Source organism: Gobius niger, assembly GCF_951799975.1.
Source record: "Gobius niger genome assembly, chromosome: 6".
NCBI lineage: Eukaryota > Metazoa > Chordata > Actinopteri > Gobiiformes > Gobiidae > Gobius > Gobius niger.
The window spans coordinates 29,610,932-29,633,174 of record NC_136857.1 but is presented as its reverse complement, the minus strand read 5'-3'; the positions used below and the strand labels follow the sequence as shown (position 1 = coordinate 29,633,174).

The 22,243-nt window shown below is 42.8% G+C and overlaps 1 protein-coding gene across 1 annotated transcript; it reads left to right on the top strand.

The window, feature by feature from the left end:
- Window positions 1-3,958: 3,958 nt before the first annotated feature.
- Window positions 3,959-21,526, top strand: LOC306964118 (transketolase-like). Its single transcript, XM_079558026.1, has 14 exons — window positions 3,959-4,242; window positions 6,082-6,199; window positions 7,685-7,798; window positions 7,888-7,985; window positions 11,579-11,770; window positions 11,863-11,981; window positions 14,789-14,985; window positions 15,515-15,679; window positions 16,255-16,411; window positions 17,317-17,447; window positions 19,072-19,155; window positions 19,227-19,320; window positions 19,437-19,559; window positions 20,960-21,526. The coding sequence occupies exons 1-14, from the start codon at window positions 4,127-4,129 to the stop codon at window positions 21,145-21,147; spliced, it is 1,896 nt and encodes a 631-aa protein (XP_079414152.1). The 5' UTR covers window positions 3,959-4,126; the 3' UTR covers window positions 21,148-21,526.
- Window positions 21,527-22,243: the final 717 nt, after the last annotated feature.

The window sequence follows — 22,243 nt, the reverse complement described above, 5'->3', positions numbered from 1 at the left end:
CCGGTCGAACAGGGCCCAGCGATCTTCCCAGTGTAGGTTATTGGAGCATCAACAAATCATCAAGTTTTGTCTGAAGTGCTGGCTGACTATTTGGGCCTTTCCAAAACCGTTCCCTCCTCCCTTCCCCTACACCCTTCCACTCGGGCCTCAGTGAGGGCACCTTCAGAGGTTCTCTCAACAGAGAAGTTAGAGCTGTGACTTTCAGACGCACTCTCCCTCGCCCTCATGGACTGCACAGCCCATAATGTTGCAAAAATCACAAGTTCGACTGATCACACTTTTAAATTAAAAAAAAAAAAGTTCCCTTATGAGTTTGTAAAGTAATTCAGATTCATTTGCGTCATATTTACATTATATCTTTTCTTCAAACTCACAAGTGAGAAGTTTTCCTCTCCCGAATAAAATCATATTAAGTTTCACTGGCGCTTTCTTTTTCATTAATAAATGTCTATATGACGATAAAGTTGTGAAATGAACACTTAGGTCCTAAAAAACGCGTCATGATACATTTACCTTGTAATCATAAACGCACGGTGAAACAAAGGGAAAATCCAGCATGCTCCTCTATACCATGTGGCCGCTCTCCCCCCGGTGCTACAGCATGAAGATATAGAAACCTAACACCAGGGGGAGCACTGCGCGGCTTGGCTTTCTAACACTAATACAGATCCTTTCCAAAAAAAGAACATCATGGAAAAGTTGATTTATTTCCATAATTCCATTCAAAACGTTAAACTTCCATAGATTATAGATTCAGGGCCAACAACTTAAACCATTTCAAGTATTTAGTTGTTTATTTGTACATCATTTGGGCGTCCAGCTCACAAAACCCATGAAAACAGGATTTCCAAAAAATAGAATACTGTGAAGATTTACTTCTCAGTTTAAGCAGAAAAAAAAGAAATTAAATCTTTCAAAATGATACGTCAATCTTCGATACTTTGTAGAATCCCTTTGCCTTAATCACAGCCTTGATGCGCCGTGGATACTGAGGCACCGGCCCGTGGCACTGAGTGAGGCATCAGCCCGTGGCACTGAGTGAGGCATCAGCCCGTGGCACTGAGTGAGGCATCAGCCCGTGGCACTGAGGCACCGGCCCATGGCACTGAGTGAGGCATCAGCCCGTGGCACTGAGGTACCGGCCCATGGCACTGAGTGAGGCATCAGCCCGTGGCACTGAGGTACCGGCCCATGGCACTGAGTGAGGCATCAGCCCGTGGCACTGAGGTACCGGCCCATGGCACTGAGTGAGGCATCAGCCCGTGGCACTGAGGTACCGGCCCATGGCACTGAGTGAGGCATCAGCCCGTGGCACTGAGGCATCGGCCCGTGGCATTGAGGCATCAGCCCGTGGCACTGAGGCACCGGCCCATGGCACTGAGGCACCGGCCCATGGCACTGAGGCATCGGCCCGTGGCATTGAGGCATCAGCCTGTGGCATTGTCAGGGAGATCTCCTTGATGCTTGCAGTCAGCTCTTCTTTGTTTTTGGGTCTGGTGTCCCTCATTTTCCTCTTGATAAAACCCCATAGATTCTCCATAAGGCTTAGGTCCGGCGAGTTGACTGGCCAGTCAAGCACTGTGATGGGCATCAAACCAGGTTTTGGTGCTTCTGGCGGTATGGACAGGGGCCAGGTCCTGCTGGAAGATGAAATCTGCATCTCCACACAGATCCTCAGCAGAAGGAATCATGAAGTCCTCTAAAACATTCTGGTTGACTGATGCGGTGACCATGGATTAAAGGAAGCAGAGTTTACCAACACCTGGACATTGCCCCAAATCATGACTGACTGTGGATATTTCACACCGGACCTCGAGCAGCTTGGGTTCTGTTCCTCATCCATCGTCCTCCAAACCCTTGGACCTTGATTCCTGAATGAAAGGCACACTTTACTTTCATGGGAAAAGGACCACAACAGTCCAGTCCTTCTTCTCCTTGGTCCAGTTGAAACACTTCCTCCGTTGGCTCAGGCGCAGAAGCGGTTTGACCCGAGGAACCCGACAGTTGAAGCCCATCTCCTGGATGCTTCTGAATGTGGTGTTTTTGAAGCTGTGACTCCCGCCTCATTCCACTGTTTCTGGATCTCTGCCAGATTCATGAATCTTCTGTGTTTGAAAGTCTAGTGGTGTTTGCCCTTCCACTAGACTTTCCGTTGATCTGCTTGGACACAGCACTCTGAACAGCCAGCCTCAACTTTTGTGGCTGACCCATCCTATGGAGAGTATCAGTGATGGTCTTCAGTCTGCAGTCTCCCCCATATTGATCCTAACTGAGACAACTGAACCAAAGTGAAGCAATTTAATGACACCTGGGAAAACCTGTGCAGGTTCTTTGAGTTCAGTAGATGAGTCATGTGTGACACTCAGTTCAAAACATTCATGCCTGTAAAGTTTGGGCTGATTTCTTCACAGTATTCTATTTTTTTGAAATCCTGTTTTCGTGGGTTTTGTGAGCTGGATGCCCAAATTATGTACAAATAAACAACTAAATACTGGAAATGGTTGAAGTTGTGGGCCCTGAATCTATAATCTATGGAAGTTTAATGTTTTGAATGGAATTATGGAAATAAATAATATCCATGATATTTTATTTTTTGATTTTTGATACAGAGTCATTGCATGCAAAGTGATATATGTCTTTGTTTGTTGAAATTTAGATGATTATGGCTTACAGTCCATTTTTAAATATTTTTTACAAGCTGCAGAGCCAATAATCAAAATGATAACAAATAAAGCCTATACATATTCACTTTGCATGGAATGAGTCTATCATATATTGGTTTGACAGTTTAAGCTGAATAACAGAAGTAAATGCACTTGTTCATGATATTCTAATTATATGACGGGCACCTGTATGTTAACGTTAGACATTTCACAGTTTGTACCAGTGTGAGTTACCAAAGTCCAGAGCACATTAACGTAGATAAACAAAAACAAGCGGGAAGCAAAACCAAAAAAGAAGCAAATGGAAGCAAGACAGCAGCGACAGCCCCCCTGAATGTAAATACAAGGTTAGTTGGCAAAGAAAAAGTCCCAATTTTTTACCTTTTTAGTCAAAATGTGATAATCGATATTTTTTTTTTACCGTCACGGCCGTCCTCGGAAAGTGTTTTTTTGTCGACCTTATTTTCATCCTAGTTTTTCAGGATCATATTTTGACCTAACGAAACGAAATAAAAATCTAAATATAACGGCTAGATACATACGGCAACGCGCCATACAAGGGGGCGGGGCCTGGCCGAGGGGTTAGAAAGCCTTTCTTGGGAATCACAATTTTTGGCGTTGTAATGGAATCAGTTTTGGTCGTCACATTGACCATACGCAATATCAACGAATATGGCGCAAAGTCCAGTATCAGGCTGATTTTTTCACAAATGACAATACTTTTACAACATGCTTTTATGGGGCAAAAATAATGTTACCGTACAAATAAAATGAAAAAAAAACACACACAAAAAAATCAGGTATAGCTCCTTTAAAAAGGGACGAGCAAGTAAGGGAGACAGACTTCAATATTAATACCAAGGATACTAAATACTATGATGCAAGCTGCCGACCGTTTCAAACACAATATTTAAAATGAACGAGTTTATACAAATAAAATAAAATAGGCTACATTTAATAAAAACTGTTAATGCCACAGTATCATGAAATAACCTGTTATTTTTTACACGTTGTTTCACATTGGTATCATGAAATAACGTGATCTGTAGGCTATGGTGTACGAACATTAAACATATCTTGAAATGAAATGAAAAAAGAATAAATGCAAATAAATAAATATACACACGTGAGACCAGGACGCTTCCATATTACGGATAGCCTGTGTTATTTGTCAAATAAAAACACTGCGTATGTGCCAGACAGTCGTAGCGGCGCGTGTGGCGTGTGGCCCGCGCGCTGTGGTCCTGTCGGTATAAACGCGGCCTCTCATTGGCTACCCGCAGCGCGTGACGGTCTCCCGCAGCGGTCACTGATCTATAATAACAGCGCGATCCTTTTAGCGCTAGATTAGCCTGATATTCAGAGCCCCTCTCCGCGTCCTGCACTGCACGCTGCGAGGCCACTCTTCTCCCCGGAGTCGTTTTTTGTTGGGACTTTTTTTCCACACAGCTTCTTTTTTATAAATGATGCAGATGGAGGACTACCACAAGCCGGACCAGCAGACCGTGCAGGCTCTGCGGAACATCGCTGCCCGGCTACGAATCAACTCTATCCGGGCGACCACCGCGGCGGGCAGCGGGTAAGAGCCCCCTCCGCCTGATCCCCTCTATCCACAGGGCTAATATTTAAGATAGTGATGCGCACGTCATGGGATTTGGGACCTCAACGTGATATTACTTAAAACTTGAAATGGATAAATTATTTTAGTCTAGACAGTGACTTTGATGCGGTACGTAGAGCTTCGAAAACATGGCATGCAGCATCAGCATCGTAAAAATGCCATGAAAGGGAGGGCGTAGTATCCACTAGTCCGATAAGTAGGTACATTAACTCAACAGGAACCAGGTTACTATGTATATGGCGCCAGCTTGGAGTTACGCAATGACGCGTCTAAAGTGGGCTTTACGGTAGCGCAGATGTCCACCTATAGGCGCTTCAACTCGTGAAAGAAAGGTGCTGATAATCCATCATAAAGTCTATTCAGGTCTGTCATGAGGCGTGCGTAAATGTGCCAAATTACGCGCTGTTGTAGTACACTGACAGGTGCGCACGTCAGCTATTCTTCTTTTGTATCAGGCTCGCGGCAGCCATATGCCGGGTTTATTCACTCTACTAAATTAATGGGATGAATTGTTTATTAGTTGTATAAATCTGGGGCAACTGTGCGTAATTACGCATTTGATGGAACGGCTTTGTTGAGGCGCTGCCTGAAAAGACAATCTTTGCACCTGGTGAAAGCGAGCGGTCCATTATTTTTGCAAAAAGTAAATCTATAAAGAAAGTGATGGAAGAAGCAGATGGAAATTATAGACTCCCAAATTATTGCTCAAGAGAAATAGTGAAAAAGTTGCAGTGGTGGTCTGTTTTAAAGGTTCGTAATGATGTCATGTGTAGTTGAATTCTGCCATATCCTGTAACAATTGCATATTAAGCCTTGCTTCGGGTCAGCAGAGCTTCACAGTGGGTCACCAGGGATTCTGAAGAAAGTTGGTGAAGGGACAGTATTTAGAGCTGCTATTATTGTTCACTAAAACCTAAAACTCTTGCTTTCTATTCGCATCATTACACTAAGGAATATAGAAAAAACACTTGTTTCAAATATTATAATGAGGCAGACACATGTGTTAAGATTATTGTTCCAAATTACAGGTCTGCTGACAGGTTATATAGTAGAATATATATATATATTTTTTTTCATGGACAGTGCCCTCTTCTGGAGGAGTTTCCCCAACATTCAGGCTAACTCTGGGGGACAGCCACGTGACTAAAATAAGTCCGGGATGGAATCACAGAGCGTCTGTCCAAACACTTTAGAATCTGATTAATGGAAACTCAGACCTTTTATCTGTTGCAGCAGAACCTGATGCTCGACAGTTCTGATTGGTGAACATTTATAACTCGCATGCCAGAGTCAGAAGAGAGGGAAAAAAACTTTTGGGTATTTTTTTTTTTTACAAATGTTTAGATGTCTGTTCTGCATAATTATTTTTATTCAAAATGACCTTTGTGGTCAAATGGAAGTACACAATTAATACATGTAATCTTCTCACATTGTCAACATAGCACTTTTGTAACTTAGAGTAGCAATAAATATCAACAATGTCTTTCAAATGATAAAGTGTCACAGTAAAATTACTCTGACAGTTGATTTGAAAGTGGAGCGGTGCCCCCTGTTTGATGAACTGCTTGTTGAACTCACTGACCCTCTAAAGTCTGTCTGTGATTACGTAACTCTGGGACATAAGATAACCTTTGGAACCTCATTTATGGCAGAAAAAAACTGCTTTCAGACAATATGTTACTCATGCTTGGATGTGGACAACAGGACTGCATAATATCAATCACATTCAAATCAGTATCACTTGCTCGGTAGTGTCCGATATCTTGTTTTAGTAAATGTAAATGTCCTTGTTTTCAGCCACCCCACGTCATGCTGCAGCGTGGCAGAGATCATGTCTGTGCTGTTTTTCCACACCATGAAGTACCGCGCCGAAGACCCTCGAAACCACAACAACGACCGCTTCATCCTCTCCAAGGTTCAGCCATTTTAGGAAGAATTATACCTGTCTTTTCCATGTGTGTTTATATGTATGTGGCCCGATGATTGTTCCTGGACGACTGAGAGCCTGCACACTCATCACACTGGAAAGCAGTTATTGAGGAGGACACAGTGGACATGATGCCTTCAACACGTAACAGTGACTGTCCATCAGTAACTCATCCTTTTCTCAATCCTGAGATATCTCTTCATTTGTTTGGGACTCTCCAAATTTTTAATGTAAAAGATACAGGACAGGAAATACGGTATGGAGTAAACTTAAAGTAAACATTTGTAGGAGGCTCTAGACCCTAACTTTAAAAACAAAGTAGGTTTTCATCCAAAATACATAATTGTCATGTCTTTTTTGCTCCATTTTAGTCTGTGTTCATTAGAAAACGATTAATCAATTACCGAAATAGTAATTGATTAGTTGTTGATTAATCGATTAGTTGTTTCAGCCCTAATTGAGAATTCAGCATTTGTTAAAGTTATGGTGGAGAAGAAAGGTTTTCTTTTCTCTCTTTTTTGTTTTCCCTCTGGCTACTTCGAACGTGACCATATATGGGCAGTTTCAAAGATGTCATCTTTATCTATGTCATTAGCTATTAGGCTAATGAAATAAGAATTAGCTGAACATTTTTTCACAATTACAATTGAATGAAATTAAAATTACCTATTTGATAATATCTTAGAGTTAAACTAACTACACTGCGTTCCAAATTAGTTTGAAAATTGTATTTCAGTGTCATAAAAGTAAAAAAAAAAAAGTTTCATAATCATTGTATTGTTGAGAGATTTGTGGCTGGGTTTGTGCAGATAAAGGCACAGCGAGGACGGTTTCTGTCAAATACATCAGATTAAGAGAACAGCAGTTACAAAGCAGCAAACAGGTGTTTGAAGCTGCTGGTGCCTCTGGAGTCTCCCGAACACTGGGAGGTTTTGACATCCATATTATCCTCTAACAAAGGCTTGAAAATTATACTGACTGTCATTTGAGTTGATAATTTAGAAAATTAGAAAAGAAAAACATAATTTGCATAATAATTTGGAACGCGGTGTATATATCTATATTAGTTAAAAGCCAATGCTTCTTGCCCATTATTGCAGGAGTTTTTTGAGGATTTAGTTGTGCCGTTGAGCTAAACTCCATTTTGATACAATGAAATTCTTCAATATTTCATTTTAAATTTGCGGAGTACTTTCCAAGTCCAATACCATGAACTTCTGTCTGTTCTACTACCCACTGCCCCTAAAACAGTCGCCACAAAACACAGGTCACATGGCAGGTTTTTGTGGTTTAAAGATTTCATATCATCATCATACAGACTTGTATAATATAAAACACATAGGTTATCTAACAATCACATTTTTACTAGAACCAGAATAAGAAATGATTATATTTTAGGATAGTAGTATTTCATAAACTTTGTTGTGTAGGCACAGAAGAGACATTGCGTATAACTATTCCTTTTTGCTTTAGGGTCATGCGGCCCCTGTGCTGTACGCCGTGTGGGCAGAGACCGGTTTCCTCAACGAAAGCGAGCTCCTGAACCTGCGCAAAGTGGACTCCATCCTGGAGGGTCACCCGGTCCCGGTGAGGAGCTGGAAAAAGCGCCAGAGCAAACACAGATTAGCAGATGTGATTGACCAAATGTGTGTTTTTTGCCGGTTTGTGTCCTACAGAAGCAGCAGTTTGTGGATGTGGCCACTGGTTCTCTGGGGCAGGGGCTGGGGGCGGCCTGTGGGATGGCCTACACCGCCAAGTACTTCGACCAGGCCAGGTAAGGCACCCAACACACTTAAGTATCGAAACGCCTGAAGGGTTTCTGACGGGTTTCTAACAGGTCTTAAAGGCATGAAAGGAGCTATACAACAACTATACAATAAAAATAATAAACATGTCTTTTTTCTTTCTTATAAATTGATGTAAATACAGAAATGATGTGATCCTGACTAACACAAGCTAAGAAATATCTTGAAAAATGATTGAATGATTCAGATCTACGTTATAAAAAATCTCTTCTCGGCGTCACCACATGGCCACCTTTGTTCTCGCCATGTGCTTATGCGGCACAGGGCCACGTGGCACAATGCGGCAAGCGCCCCTCACCACGTTACGTAAAACAGGCCCTGAAATATTTATAACGACGCCATTTATTCACTATGGACTGATTAGCGATCGGTCAGTGGGCTATATTTGTTACTGTACGTCCATCTGTCCCGGATACATCTGTGCGGGTTCACCCAATTGTTTCTGCTCCAATAATCACACACGTCAGGGTGCATTGCTCCAGCAGCTTTACGCTTGGCATTTCACCCCCCTCCCCTCAAAAAAAAACATGTATCCCTCTTGCTTTTGGCTCGTCAAACCACGTTTTTCCCGATATGATTAACAGGGCTGCACGATGTTTGGTTCAGGACCAACGCAGGGATAGGTTTGTGTCAGTGATGCAATTTTAGTTCTTTATTGATGAAGGGGGTCATTTATCAAGGCATGTTCTAAAAAGCAGGTGCAAGCTGAAAAAGAGATGATGATATTTCGTAGACATGTTGCACAGTTTCATGTCACCTGAATAACAGTATTAAGGACCCAAATTTGGTGTGTAAATAAGAGAATGCTGCGTGAGTAAAAAATGCATGAAGGAGTCAGCTGCTGATCCACTTTTGCACATGCTACTCGCTTTGCACCTGAGCAAGCGCTTGGTAAATGACCCCCCAAGTGTTTTAACATAAAAGGGCAAACCAGAATTCAAACAAAATGAATTTAAATTCAGAAAAAGCTGTCCTCCTACTCTCCATACTACTGTATATTCAGATCATTAGCTTCTGACGAAACGTCCTCAACAATGAAACAACCCAGTACAGAAGATGGATTAACCTCCTGCCACCCGCCTTAACCAAGCACATTTTCTCCAGTTCAGCTTTACACAAATCTAAAAGCTTCTCAACTGGACCTTGCAGCCTACACCCCAGTGTAATGCCTCATTTGAAAGCTAAGAAGTATGAAACCCCTTTAAGACCTTGCGTTGTTGCCACTTTTTTGTGCTATTTTGTCACATTTTGTTGTGTTTTCGTTGCTTTTTGTTGCCTGTTTGGTTCCTATTTCATCATTCTGTCATCGCATGTTTCGTTGCATTGTTGATCGTATTTTTGTTGCTTTTTCAACACTTTTTTGTCACTCTTTTGATGCTTTTTCATGCGTTTTCATCCTGATTTTCATCTTGTTTTTGTCGCTATTATTTAGATTGGGTTAAAGTCTAACTGGAGAAAATGTGCTTGAATAAGGCGAGGGTTAAGAGGTTAAAGAACCTTCGTCCACGATGGGAAACTCCGGTACGACTGAGAGCTTACACCGAACATATAAAATGTCTTTATTTTTGAAAGCGTTGCACATGGAGCTGAAACCCATTGTTCAATATCACCATATGAATTATTCAGTGACGTGAAATCAGGAGCAGAAACAAAGATGGCCGCCGGCCTCTTGAGGGTGTGGTTATTAGAGTGGGACACATGAGTGAATCTGTCAGATCTTATTACATGTGCCTGAGATGATTTATAACACTGATGTTGGGCGGTTATTTGCCTCAGTTGTTTAGTCAATAAATCGATGAGAAGAAGGAAAAAAAACATTGGCGAGATCTCCCGTAGAGAACTTTCACGCTTCTGCATTTCATTTGAACATGGCTGTTGTTTTGTCAGTGCCGGTGTTCGAAGTGCGGACGTTGGGGATAGTTTCAAGCCTCTGTTCAGGAGGTAAAATGTTCTCAACTCGAACAACCAGCTACCAGCGGGTTGTGAAGCTTTCCCAACAACATGTCTTTCAATATTTGACTATTCAAAAAGTTATGTTCATTATTTCATTCTTTATGTAGATCAACCTTTTTTTTTTTTCTTGGCGGGAAACGGTATCGTCATACAGATTCAAACCGCACAGCGTGTTAATGGTTAAAAGTAATCCATTTCTTTGGGCCTTGGATTGTGCTCAAAGGGATGTCCCAATATCACACCAGTTGAGAACCAATGATTAAGAGGATTGATGTTTTTGATACTGGCACCAGCAGCAAAATATCAATATTTCTGCTTCGATCTGCACATTCTCTTACTGCCGTCACAACTCTGAACTAGTACAAGATTCACAGGTGCTTCAAAACATGTTTGTGGAAGCCTAGGCCACAGACTTGGCAGGTTTTGCACCAAATAACAATAATTGCAACGTTGCCACTGATTGCAGGTTGCAAAAACAAATATGAAATACCAATGTCCCCTCATGTCCATAGCGCCCCTTCTGCTAATCCCTAAACCCGTGTGTGTTTTCTCTGCTCACATCTTTGTCGTCCCGGCCTCTCCTGCCGTCTCTTTGTGCGTGGTTCTGGCATGCGTGCCGTAATGCGCTGCCTCTCTGTCCGAAGCCATGTGTGTATCTGAGTGGAAAGCTGTCAGGAGCGGTTTACTCTGTGCGGGACGTCCCGACGTGAGGACAGGGGCAGGGGGCTTAGGAGGTGCCACAAAGAGGACAGAGAGGAGAAAATTACAACTATGTCATTTGAAACTGACTATATTGGGTTGACCACGCATTTCGCCAGTTCATACAATTATATATGGAGGTCACAAGCAATAAAAAGATCTTCTTGAAAAATAGCTACAAAAACATAAAGAATGTAGCAGATATTCCCTGAAGCCTACGACAAAACAACAAGTCTCTTCCCTGTTATGAGCATGGACAGTACATTGCACAGCGCCACCTTCTGTCTTGGAGTGTGTATATTTGGGCAGCACGGTGAACAGGGTCTTCCTGTGTGGAGTTTGCATGTTTCTCTCTCCATGTCCGCGTACTACTCCGGTTTCCCCTACCACTACAAACATGTACAACAGAACTCCCCTGATGAAGAGATTCTCAATTTCAGTGGGACCTTCCTGGTTAAAGGGACTATATGAAGTTTAAAAATGTTAAAATTAAGTATTTTCCTCCCCCTACATGTTCCAGCCATGTGTAGAATGAGCTCAGACCTGTTCACCACAACTGCCTCTAAAATCCTGCACTGTCGCTCAAGAAAGTGTTAATTTGGGTCCGAAGTGCCGTCATGCACAAGCTTAATATAGAAACTGCAGTTACGCTTAAGACCTGAGGTGGCAGTAGTGAGTATAAAAATGACCAACTTGCATCTCAAATAGAGCTTTTGCGGAAATGTGTAGAAAGTATTTTTTGTATCTTTCAAGTGAACCAAGGCTAAGACCTTTAACTACACTCGAGAGATAGTTGAGCATCTCTAACTGTCTTTCCAGTGTAGTAAAAGAATTGACTCATTTATACATTTATGCTGTGAATATTCTTGACACTTGAGTAAGTAAAGCCTGTTGGTTGTTTATCCCCCAGTTACCGGGTCTTCTGCCTGCTGGGTGATGGGGAGGTCTCGGAGGGCTCGGTGTGGGAGGCCATGGCGTTCGCATCTTTCTACCAGCTGCATAACCTGGTAGCCATTTTCGATATCAACCGGCTGGGACAGAGCGACCCCGCCCCTCTGCAGCACCACGTGGAGAAGTACCAACGGCGCTGCGAGGCCTTCGGGTAATGAGGCGTTCGTTTTGTTTCTCACATAACACTGCTTGACAAAAAGGTCGGGCTAACGTAAATACTTCGGTTTTGTGTTTTTTTCCCAGATGGCAGGCTGTGACCGTGGACGGACATAGTGTGGAGGAGCTGTGTAAGGTGCTGAGCCAGCCTCGTCACCAGCCGCTCGCCGTCATCGCCAAAACCATCAAGGGCAAAGGCATCCCAGGTGAGGCACTGGTCATCACCCACTACATTTACCACCATCTTCAAGTTCTCTGGAATAAACCTGAACCTGTGAATCTTCTTGAAATGTTGACCTTAACATTTTAGTCAATGTCATAGTAAGAAATAGGCCAAGCTCACCATGCGAGTAGTACAACATCGCGGTGCTTTTTCCACACATTAACAAATATTGACATGTTTGATATCCATGTGTATATCATATCATGGTAGAAAACTCATTTTTATGTCAGTAATGTATTGCACAAGTTTAAATTGATATTTCTAAATGTATTTTTTCCTCTATTGACCTGCACTGTCTCTTCAAAAAGTCATCAGCACACACCTCTGCTCTAACAGCTCTTACACCTTTAGAAACAGCCTGTCGCAGAAGTTGTAGCTGCACATTCTAATCCTAACACGCTCTAATCCCGGCAGTGGTTTAGTGCTTTAGCCCTAATCCTGGGTTTGTGTAAGACCCCCGTCCCCTCTGTGAGCCGGTTGAGTCAGCCGAAAGTCCAGGGGGCCGTGGAACACGTGCTTTTGTTTGACTTTGGACGAGTCCGTTTGGACAAGAGCGAGTGAGGGGTCCATATTTTGACATGAGGGGTCTTAGAACAAACACGGCTGCTTGTGTTAGCCGTGTTCAGGGTTTAACCTTTGACCTAAGGAGCGGATTGCTGCGGTCCAATGAAGCCAAAGTTATGAAAGAGATGCGCGGGATTTTAGAGCGGACGCCATGTTTAGCTTAGTGCAGCAATTTTAAAAAGATCTAAGTAAAAAACAGCTTTTGTTAATTTGCACTTGAGCTGAGAGATGAATGACGGTTAAAGCCACACTGCGGAACATTCCTGTTACGTTGCTGCGTCACAAGAACGACTGAACTGGAGGAAATGGAATTCGATCCTAATGTTCGTAAGCTGGTAGCTCTGGGAAACTTTTCAGAATTCTGTAGCCTGTTCAAAGTGTCTTTCCTACAGCCGTTAGCATTAGCCACCAAACACTGCAGATTGAGATTGATCGAGAGGTCACATTTAGGCGATAAAGTGGCCTCTTCTACAGTAGTCAATGGTTAGCTTATCTAATTCTGTGCAGTTGCCACAAAACCTCGTCTTTTAATGTCTAAATGAGTCTGGGAGGCCAAATGTGAAAATCTGTAGCGACACAATGACTTTTCTTTTATTTCTATGACGTCTGGCCGCCTGTAGTCAGACTCCAGAGCAAACTGACAGAGGGTTCATGTTGCATCAGGGTGCAACAACTGGAAGATATACTGTATATATTTTTTTTAAAATACATTTTCCTGCATTCTGGTGCATTCTAAACAAATAAAAATATAACAAATTAAGAAAGTTATCAGTTGGCCATTTTGCTGTTGTGAAAAAGTCCTTGTTTAATTAGTCCTGATTTAGTTCAGGTTTAGCCCTGCTTTAGTCCAGTTTTGTGTAAAACTAAATGTAATTGCTTTTACTACAGTTTTGCATAAGAGGCTCAGGGGATAATAATATTTGACTAAGACTCTCAGTTTTATAACATTTATTTCCTGATTCCTCTGGTCAGTTTAAGACAGAGCCAGGATGACTAGCTTTAAAAGTCCTTACAGAGTGCTCCTCTCCTGTCCTCCGCTGAGCTGTGGACAGAGGGCGGCACCTGTCCGGTCTGAGAACTGAGCTGTGGCCCAACAAACACAGACCGACAGGCACTTCGCTTATGTTTACAGTGTTTCATTGATTCAGCAAGCGGTTCAATGTTACACGTTGCAAATAGTCATATTATGACCGTGCATTAAATCACAAAGGAAAGGAAACGATCTACATGAACATGAAAACAACGTTTATCGATCAGCCACAGCCTACCATCAACGTGGTGCAGGTAGTGGAGTAATGACAGCAGAGCACTAGCTGGCTTTAAAGACCTGAGGCGAGCGAGAGGCGGCCAAAAGGCCACACTGTTATGAAGAATTTGCTTGATGTCATGTTATGTAAAGGGTAGCTGATGTGCTACCCTTTACATTTTTTCTAAAATTTAAAAATTTTTGGGCTTTAGCACTCAGAACATTTGAAGACGCGCAACTTCCCTTCCTGGATACTATCAATTGTCATTTTGGATATCGAGAATCTGTCGGTGGTCAGTTTGAAACAAATACATCCATGGTTTGAAAGGGTAGCCTATTTTTGCACAGTTCACGATCAATCTCGTGTAGGGCTGAGCAAATTTTCTTTTTTTTTTTTGCAAAGCAGACTTGCATTATTTCATGGCGCTGGGATTATTTTCCCTTGACATTTCACGTGCCATGGCTCATGCTTTTGCCTGACATAAAAACAAACAGTGCTGTGTGATGATGTCATCAGGCCACGCTGCTCAGTTTACTTGCGCAGGTGTGAGGGCTGGCCAGCAGGGGGCAGGTGTGAAACAGAGACCTCTCCTTAATCGAGGCATACATTTGTTCTTTTATGACTGTTCAGAAAACAGAAAATATTCAGCATAGTTTTTTATCAATAAATATATAAATAAAATAAAGAAAAGGCAACAAATAATCGTTTGAATAATCGTGATTTCAATTATGACTAAAATAATCGTGATCATTATTTTTTTCAATAATCAAGCAGCCCTAATCTCGTGCGCAGGCCGGCCAGGGATCATGTTACATCCTCTTTGGATATTTTTATTTTATTTTTTTATGTGCTCACTCATTCATGTCAAATGTAGAACGTAGAACCAGGCCTGCTGAGCAGAGTCGAAAGCGATTGCTATATTTGTCTGTAAAATTAGAATTCATTCTAAACAGACATAATTGTGTGATGTTGTTGGCAGGTGCGGAGGATAAAATGGGCTGGCACGGTAAGCCTCTGCCCAAAGACATGGCGGAGAGTGTGATCCGTGACCTGCAGAGCCGCATGGCGAGCTGCAACAAGCGCATGTACCCCTCCTCTCCCAGCGAAGACGCCCTCCCCGTGAGCCTACGCAACGTCCACATGCCCAGTGCTCCCAGCTACAAGCCTGGAGACAAGGTAAAGCAAGGCCAGATGAGTTCATTACCACGCGTGTTAGTCTGTAGCATGTTTTTGGAGGTAGGGGGAAACAGGAGCAGCCGGAGGAAACAGTTACATGCAATAACCTTCTCCCGAAGGTTATTGCGTGTTCTCCCTATAACCTTTGGGAGAACATGCAAACCCCATGCAGTTGTGGGATATATTGTTTTTTCTTTATGTTGAACAATTATGGATAATTTTCTGTCTCAAAAAAGCAAACATTTGGGTACTGGAACCTCAGTGTCGTGGGTTTGCATCCCAGCTCTCACAGTTCGCTTTAAACCTGCTTACTGCACTGAAACAGAGAGATACATATCCAGTGTGGTTACTAAAAGGTGCACGTCCTACCACATCTAAACATTGCTGTGCATACGTATTACAGTAGTGTGGTCACCATTGTCCTGTAAATCGACTGGATTTACTAAGTTTGGAGATGGTTCAGCCCACCTCAGCTCTATAGAAAGTATGTTCCTACTAGTTCCTCACCACACCTCTTCTCTCTTGACAGATTGCCACGAGGAAGGCGTACGGCATGGCTCTGGCTAAACTGGGCCGGTACAACGAGCGGGTGGTGGTGCTGGACGGAGACACCAAGAACTCCACCTTCTCTGAGCTCTTCAAGAACGAGCACCCAAACCGCTACGTAGAGTGCTACATCGCTGAGCAGAACATGGTGAGGCACCGGCAACATTTTGTTTTACTTCAGCGTGTTTATGGTTTATGGTATGATGTTTTCAAATTAACCATGCTACAAAATAAATACAATACTTAAGTCAATAACCTTGAGTAGTATTTTTGTTGAGAACTTATTACTTCTACTCGACTACATTTCTAAAACGGCTCCAATGTAAAACGTTAATATGGCCATGGTTTCAAGTAGTGCTGATGTACTGTCAAATGTCCCAGGCTCACCACAAGGAAGAAGGTTTGTCCCAGTAGTGTTGCTGTACAGGTAGTGAATTCTGGTACAATTTCCGCATCTTAGAAGCTCTAAAGTTAGTTTTCCTGATGTATTTTGATCACTTCTCGTTTTTGCTGCCTCTGAAGCACTTTGTTGTTTTTAAAAGGTGCCATATAAACAAAGCTTGTTATTATTACTATTATCACAGTTATCATGCTATTTTCATAACTACATTTGTATAATTGGAGATATTTTCTGGACTTATTTTAAAATGACAAGGCTAAGGTAAGTGGTCATACAAGCCAGACTAAAGCATAATGCTCCTCCTTCCTCCCCCTGTGGTGCAGGTGAGTGTGGCCGTGGGCTGTGCGGCGCGGGACCGCAACGTGGTGTTTGCCAGCACCTTCGCCACCTTCTTCAGCCGAGCGTACGACCAGCTGCGCATGGCTGCCATCTCCGAGAGCAACATCAACCTGTGCGGCTCCCACTGCGGCGTCTCCATCGGTCAGTCTGCTACAACATGTATTTTATTATATACAAGGGTCATTCAAATCTACAGCAGGTCAAACGAATTCTGATTATTCATAATAAGTTGGTGGGAAGTACTGTACATGTTTACAATTCATTCACTACTATTAGATCATAATTCGGTGGCAGATTTGGCTTGTTATAATGCAGATGCTTTGACCTTGTTTGTGGTTAATATGTCTATCCATATGAAAGAAAAAGTGACACAAAGTTCATTGTCATGTCAGCACAAATGAGCGAAGGTGAAAGTAATAAAAACATGGCTACATGAAAGATTCTTGATGACGATGCGTTCATATTTCTTTCAAAAATAGTGAATAATCCATAATTTATATATCAAATCAAATCCCACCCACCTCCTATGGGTCGAGTGTTCTCTTGCTTTCAAATCTCTATTACTTGCCATGATTACATTTTGTACCTCTCTCCTCACTGTCTCCTCCCTGTATTCCTGTATTCCTGTATTCCTGTATTCCTGTATTCCTGTATTCCTGTATTCTTGTATTCCTGAATTCCTGTATTCCTAACCTGTCTCTGGTTCTCCCTGTGCCCGGCCCCAGCCTTGTTCCCTGCTTTCATCTCCGTTTGTGGAGGTGAAACTCCCTCCTCTCTCCTCCTACACTCCCTCCTCAGGTACCTCGCATGCTCACGTCTTAAAGCTAGGGCTGGGAAACTAATGTGTTTTGTTTGAATTTTATGAACAATGCACAATAACAATGTGATTGAGGAAGGTTTGAACTACCAAAGGCACCAAAGTATCGGGATATCCCAGCCCTACCGAATGCATGCCAGACCTTTTGATCTAGATTTCTCCTGATTTGGCCTGACTTTGGAATCGATGTTGTCATGATTTGGTGTCGTTTGCCGTGTGGTGTGCGCAGGAGAGGACGGACCTTCACAGATGGGCCTGGAGGACCTGGCCATGTTCAGAGCCATCCCCACAGCCACGGTCTTCTACCCCAGCGACGGAGTGTCCACCGAGAAGGCCGTGGAGCTGGCCGCTAACACCAAGGTAAAGGGCTGAACACGCAGGCCACTTTGAAGGTCACGCAGTGGAAGCAAACGGGGCTCATGACTTTGTCAGTTTGAATGCATCAGTATCTAAACCTATTCACAGGGGTGTAACGGTTTAGCTCTCTCACGGTTCGGTTCACGGTGCAGGACCCATGGGGTTCAGCACGGTGCAAGTACAATATAAAAAAATGATACGATGGTTTTGATATAAAATAGCCTAAATGCTCATCATTAGGCAGTGGCAAAGCTTTCAAAGCTGCTTTATAATAAAATGTGCCTCTGGGCTCACAATACAAAACAAAATAGAAAACAAAATGGTAGTGTTCTAATTGACCGAATTTTCCGGACTATAAGTTGTTCCGGAGTATAAGATGCACTAGCCATAAAATAAAACGGGCTGAATAGGCGTATGGTATGCTAATGTAACACATTGATGGTTAGCTACATGAAGCATAAACAACAATCTAAATTAGGTGTCTGGTCTGTTAACGTCACATAAACAGTTCAGATAACTATAGCATAAAGAACATAAAGTTACGGAGGCGTATATGCACCGTTGACAAGCCTCTCCCGGCAGCATGTTATTCAAGCTGTCATTTGCGAAGTAATTCCTCTTGGCTGTGACCATCTAGCTTTTAGCCTGTGATTAACTTTCTATTGTTTACTTCATTGCGGTTTAAAGAGTAACCTCCGCTTCTCGCTCACTCCAGACTTTCTTCCTGCTGCTCGATTGCCCTCTAGTGGCATGTGAAATTATATATTTGAATTTTAAAAAATGTGGGGAAAAAATCCCATAGTCGCTCCGGTGTATAAGACCAAACTATGAAAAAAGTGTGACTTATTGTCCGGAAAATACTGTAAAAATATGTGTTGGCCATGCTCTCTTTAAATGGTAAGTTTCACTTTTCACTCACAGAACACCTGAAGCACTCACTGAGCCGCGCGTTTGGAGACAAAGCTTTTGAGGTGGACAATGACCAGGATTGGATCTTACACATTTGTCTGCGCCTCTGACGATGCGCTGTGCTCTGGATCTTTCATTCACCGTATCCTGATCATCAGCAGGACTCGGAGAGAGCATTACAAAGACACACTGATTTCATGTGTTATTGGAGGATGTAACTGTGCAGGTGTGGAGTGTCCACAGCCTTCAGTTTAGTGGTAGGTGATGATGGCACATATGCTCTCAGTTTGGACGAGCACACACATTGGAACGTGCCACAAAGCTTAAACATTAAGAAATATAGACTAAAACTTTTGTACGATGCATATCGTCAGGTTTTTGCACTGCGGTGCAACGTGGTACGGTGCATCGTTACACCCCTACTATTCACCAACCAATACCATGCTGTATTTTCCTTACTCGCACATGGGAGCCTCTTCTGTTTACTGTGTGCAGCTAATGCTACAGCTGACAGTTTGAATCCTGGCTATGTAGGAGGCCAAGCAGGAACTAGAAATTGGAATAACCACAGTGAAAGTATTCACGTTTTCTCTTTGATATTTAGCTTTTAGAGTGGAAGCAGGAGTAATTCAGGTAGTGCAGCTTTAAGATAAGGTTGCACTTTTCCCTGTGCGTCCTATTTGATCTTGTTATTCAGTAAATGTTTTTTACTCTTTAGGGTGTGTGTTTCATCCGAACAAGTCGCCCTGAAAACAACATCATCTACAACTGCAACGAGGACTTCCACATCGGACAGGCCAAGGTTAGAAAGACCCATTCTGATGATGTGCCAATGTTGAAGTAAACAATTAAGCTGATGCGCTCTCTGTTCAGGTGGTTTATAAATCCAATGAGGACCATGTGACTGTGATCGGAGCAGGAGTCACGCTCCACGAGGCTCTGGCCGCTGCTGAAATCCTCAAGAAGGGTATTTTCTACTTTTAATTACACTTTGTTATAGTATGGCCTAAACTTTATCAAATACGTTACATCTGCTGTACACAATGAAGCACATATGCTAAACTCTTTTTACTCCGTTTTCAGAGCGTATTAACATCCGAGTCATCGACCCGTTCACCATCAAGCCCCTGGACTCCAAAACCATCATTGAAAACGCCCGAGCCACCAAGGGCCGCATCATCACTGTGGAGGACCATTACTATGAAGGTCAGGGCAGATTCAGAAATCATTTACAATCAGGTCAGAGGTCGCGTTGGGCTTAAATAGGAGTCGTGACGTCAGTGAGTCGCAGTCAAGGTCGCGAGGATAAGGTGACGTGATTAGGAGACAGCGGGAAGGAAGTAGGAGACATGTCAGAGTTCCTTAATCTCTGCTCTTTGACTCACCTTGACCCACATACAGCAATGAAACAGAAAAACTCCAGTGTAAAGTGAACGCAGCTGGACTATAGATTAATGTCATGTGAAAAGAGGGAGTGTAGCTTCAGTGTTATCGAGTGGTAAGTGCAATGAAAGGTGAGAGAGGGGGGCACAGTGCACGGGGGGGAGGGTGTCTGAGGAGGGGCTGCAGTCAGGGCTGTCAGTATCAATCTGGTCACTGCAGTGTAACTCACTGTGACGCCTGGTGGAAGAGCCTCACCAACCAGTGTGTTGGGGAGGGTGCACACACAGGTTCTATCTCAGACACGTCACTACTGAAAACACTCAAATGTTGAAAATGATTATTCCAGCCTTATTTACTAGATTTATCCCGCCACGGCAAAAATCTGCCCGACAAATTTAATATCTTTATTTCAACACAAAAACTGTAAATGTGGAAAGTATTTAGACATGTCTCGAGAGTGACCGGGAATCTGATTGGCCGTTTGTTGGCCCGTTGTTATTGTTTGACCATATTGTCCAGCCCTACTGACCAGAATGGTGAATCCTTGAGTGTTCCCCATTAATCTTTCTTAGAGCCGCGGCAGCAGCTCATACAGTCCACCTCCTGTCTACCCCAACCTCAGTCTTGCGTAACCAGGAAGCACTTTCCTTACCCTCCGATCCTTGTCAAGCAAAAATCATCCACCAAAGCTTTACTACTACCAAAACACAGCAGTCCTGACAGTTCGCTCTGGAGGGAAGTGAAGGGGAGCGAGGGGAAGGGAAAGGGTGGAGGGGCTAGGGACGTTTGTGGAACCAGGAAGAATAGCTAAGGAAGACTTTGACTAAGCTACTTCAGATCAATATAGCATTCTCTATCCAGCAAAGTGTGATCAAAATGTGTTTGTGAGACTTTTTGGAGTAGGTGCTACCAAATTGGAGATATTGTAGCACCAATGTGAGAAAAATGCCTTTTGATCATTGGTTGTGTGTCGTGGGACGATTTCAATAGTGTTTGATCATCAGCTGCACTTTATAGTTCACATTGTTCACCATGTCTGGAGTAGTGCAATGTAAAGAAAGACGTGTTATTTTGAAAACATTTGTAATAAAACTCTTAAAGCTGTCCAAAAAAAAAGAAAAATGTGTTGGATTACCAAACACCTGCAACACCTCCTGCACCTCCTGAATCACCGTAACCTGCGTCTTCAGGACTAACCCCACTCTCTGTGTCCCCGTGGTCAGGTGGTCTGGGCGAGGCGGTTTGCTCGGCCGTGGTCAATGAGTCTGGCTTCACCGTGCGCCGCCTGGCCGTGTCTCAGGTCCCACGCAGCGGCAAACCCAACGAGCTGCTGCACCTGTACGCCATCGACCGGGAGGCCATCGCTCAGGCCGTACGCAGACTGCTAGCCAACGCCGCTAACTCCAAGTAACGCAACCTCTGACCTCACCGCTGCCACGGCGACGACCCGGGGAGCACCTCTGTGAACTGCTGAAAATAGTTTTTTTTTTTTTATGTTAGAAAAGTGTCTGTTAGTGACGTGTTTTTGTAGGTGTTACAACTCGTTTGTTCCTTCTTTTAATTGTCTCGTTCAAATTGAAAGCGGCATTAGGCTAACTTTTTCTTCTTAGCTTGATACTGTGACGTCAATCTCACCTCAAAGTACAAGAAGCCCCCAAAGTCATAAATGATGCTCTATTTGCAAAATGTGAGAAAAATGTCTAAACAGTTAGCATTAGCAATTAGCTTATCATTTATGACATTTAATTGTACCATTAGCGCAACTTAAGCTAACACTAAACCAAACACAATTTTTTGTCAATGGACTAAAATATACGTCAATTACAATTTAATAATAAGGCAAGGCTAGTTCTACCTTTATTTGCGTGTTTTTGGACTTCCTGTCATGTTTATCCCTATGGGGATTTAGCCAAGATGAATATTTCACAGCAGACGGCTGAGTCACTGATGGAAGTAAAATGCGCTTTGAGTACCTGATATAGGTGGAAAAGTGCCATATAATCTAAATTAAGACAATTTACTATTAAATACTTTGAAAGAGGGCTGTGGAGGGAAAAGAAAAAGAAAAATTTGAGTTTACACTGCTCCGACTCCCAACAATTTGCTGAATGTCTCTCCCCGCACTTCACCCTGAACTGTCCAATCAAGTTAGTATTAAACATGACAGGAAGTGAAATGCATGCAAGTCGAAGTTGTTTTAACTTGTAGAAACAAACAGAAAAATGCCAAGTTAGCTGTTATTTGTTTGAACAGTCTATCGTTGTTAGACTTTACCTCCAGCACTTGAACCCTGATCCTACCTCTTAAATAACTGTATTGTCTGAATGTGGTTTTGTCGTTATGTCCGTGGAGACTTTCTCACATTCCTTTTTTTGTGTGTATTTTCACTGGATACCTAAAAACGAGACTCTGGTCTAATGTTTTTAACCATTTTGACAATAAAGGGATGGTTTTCTTCACTACAAGAGTCTAACGTCTTTGTTGATAAGTCGCGTCTACCAGTCGTT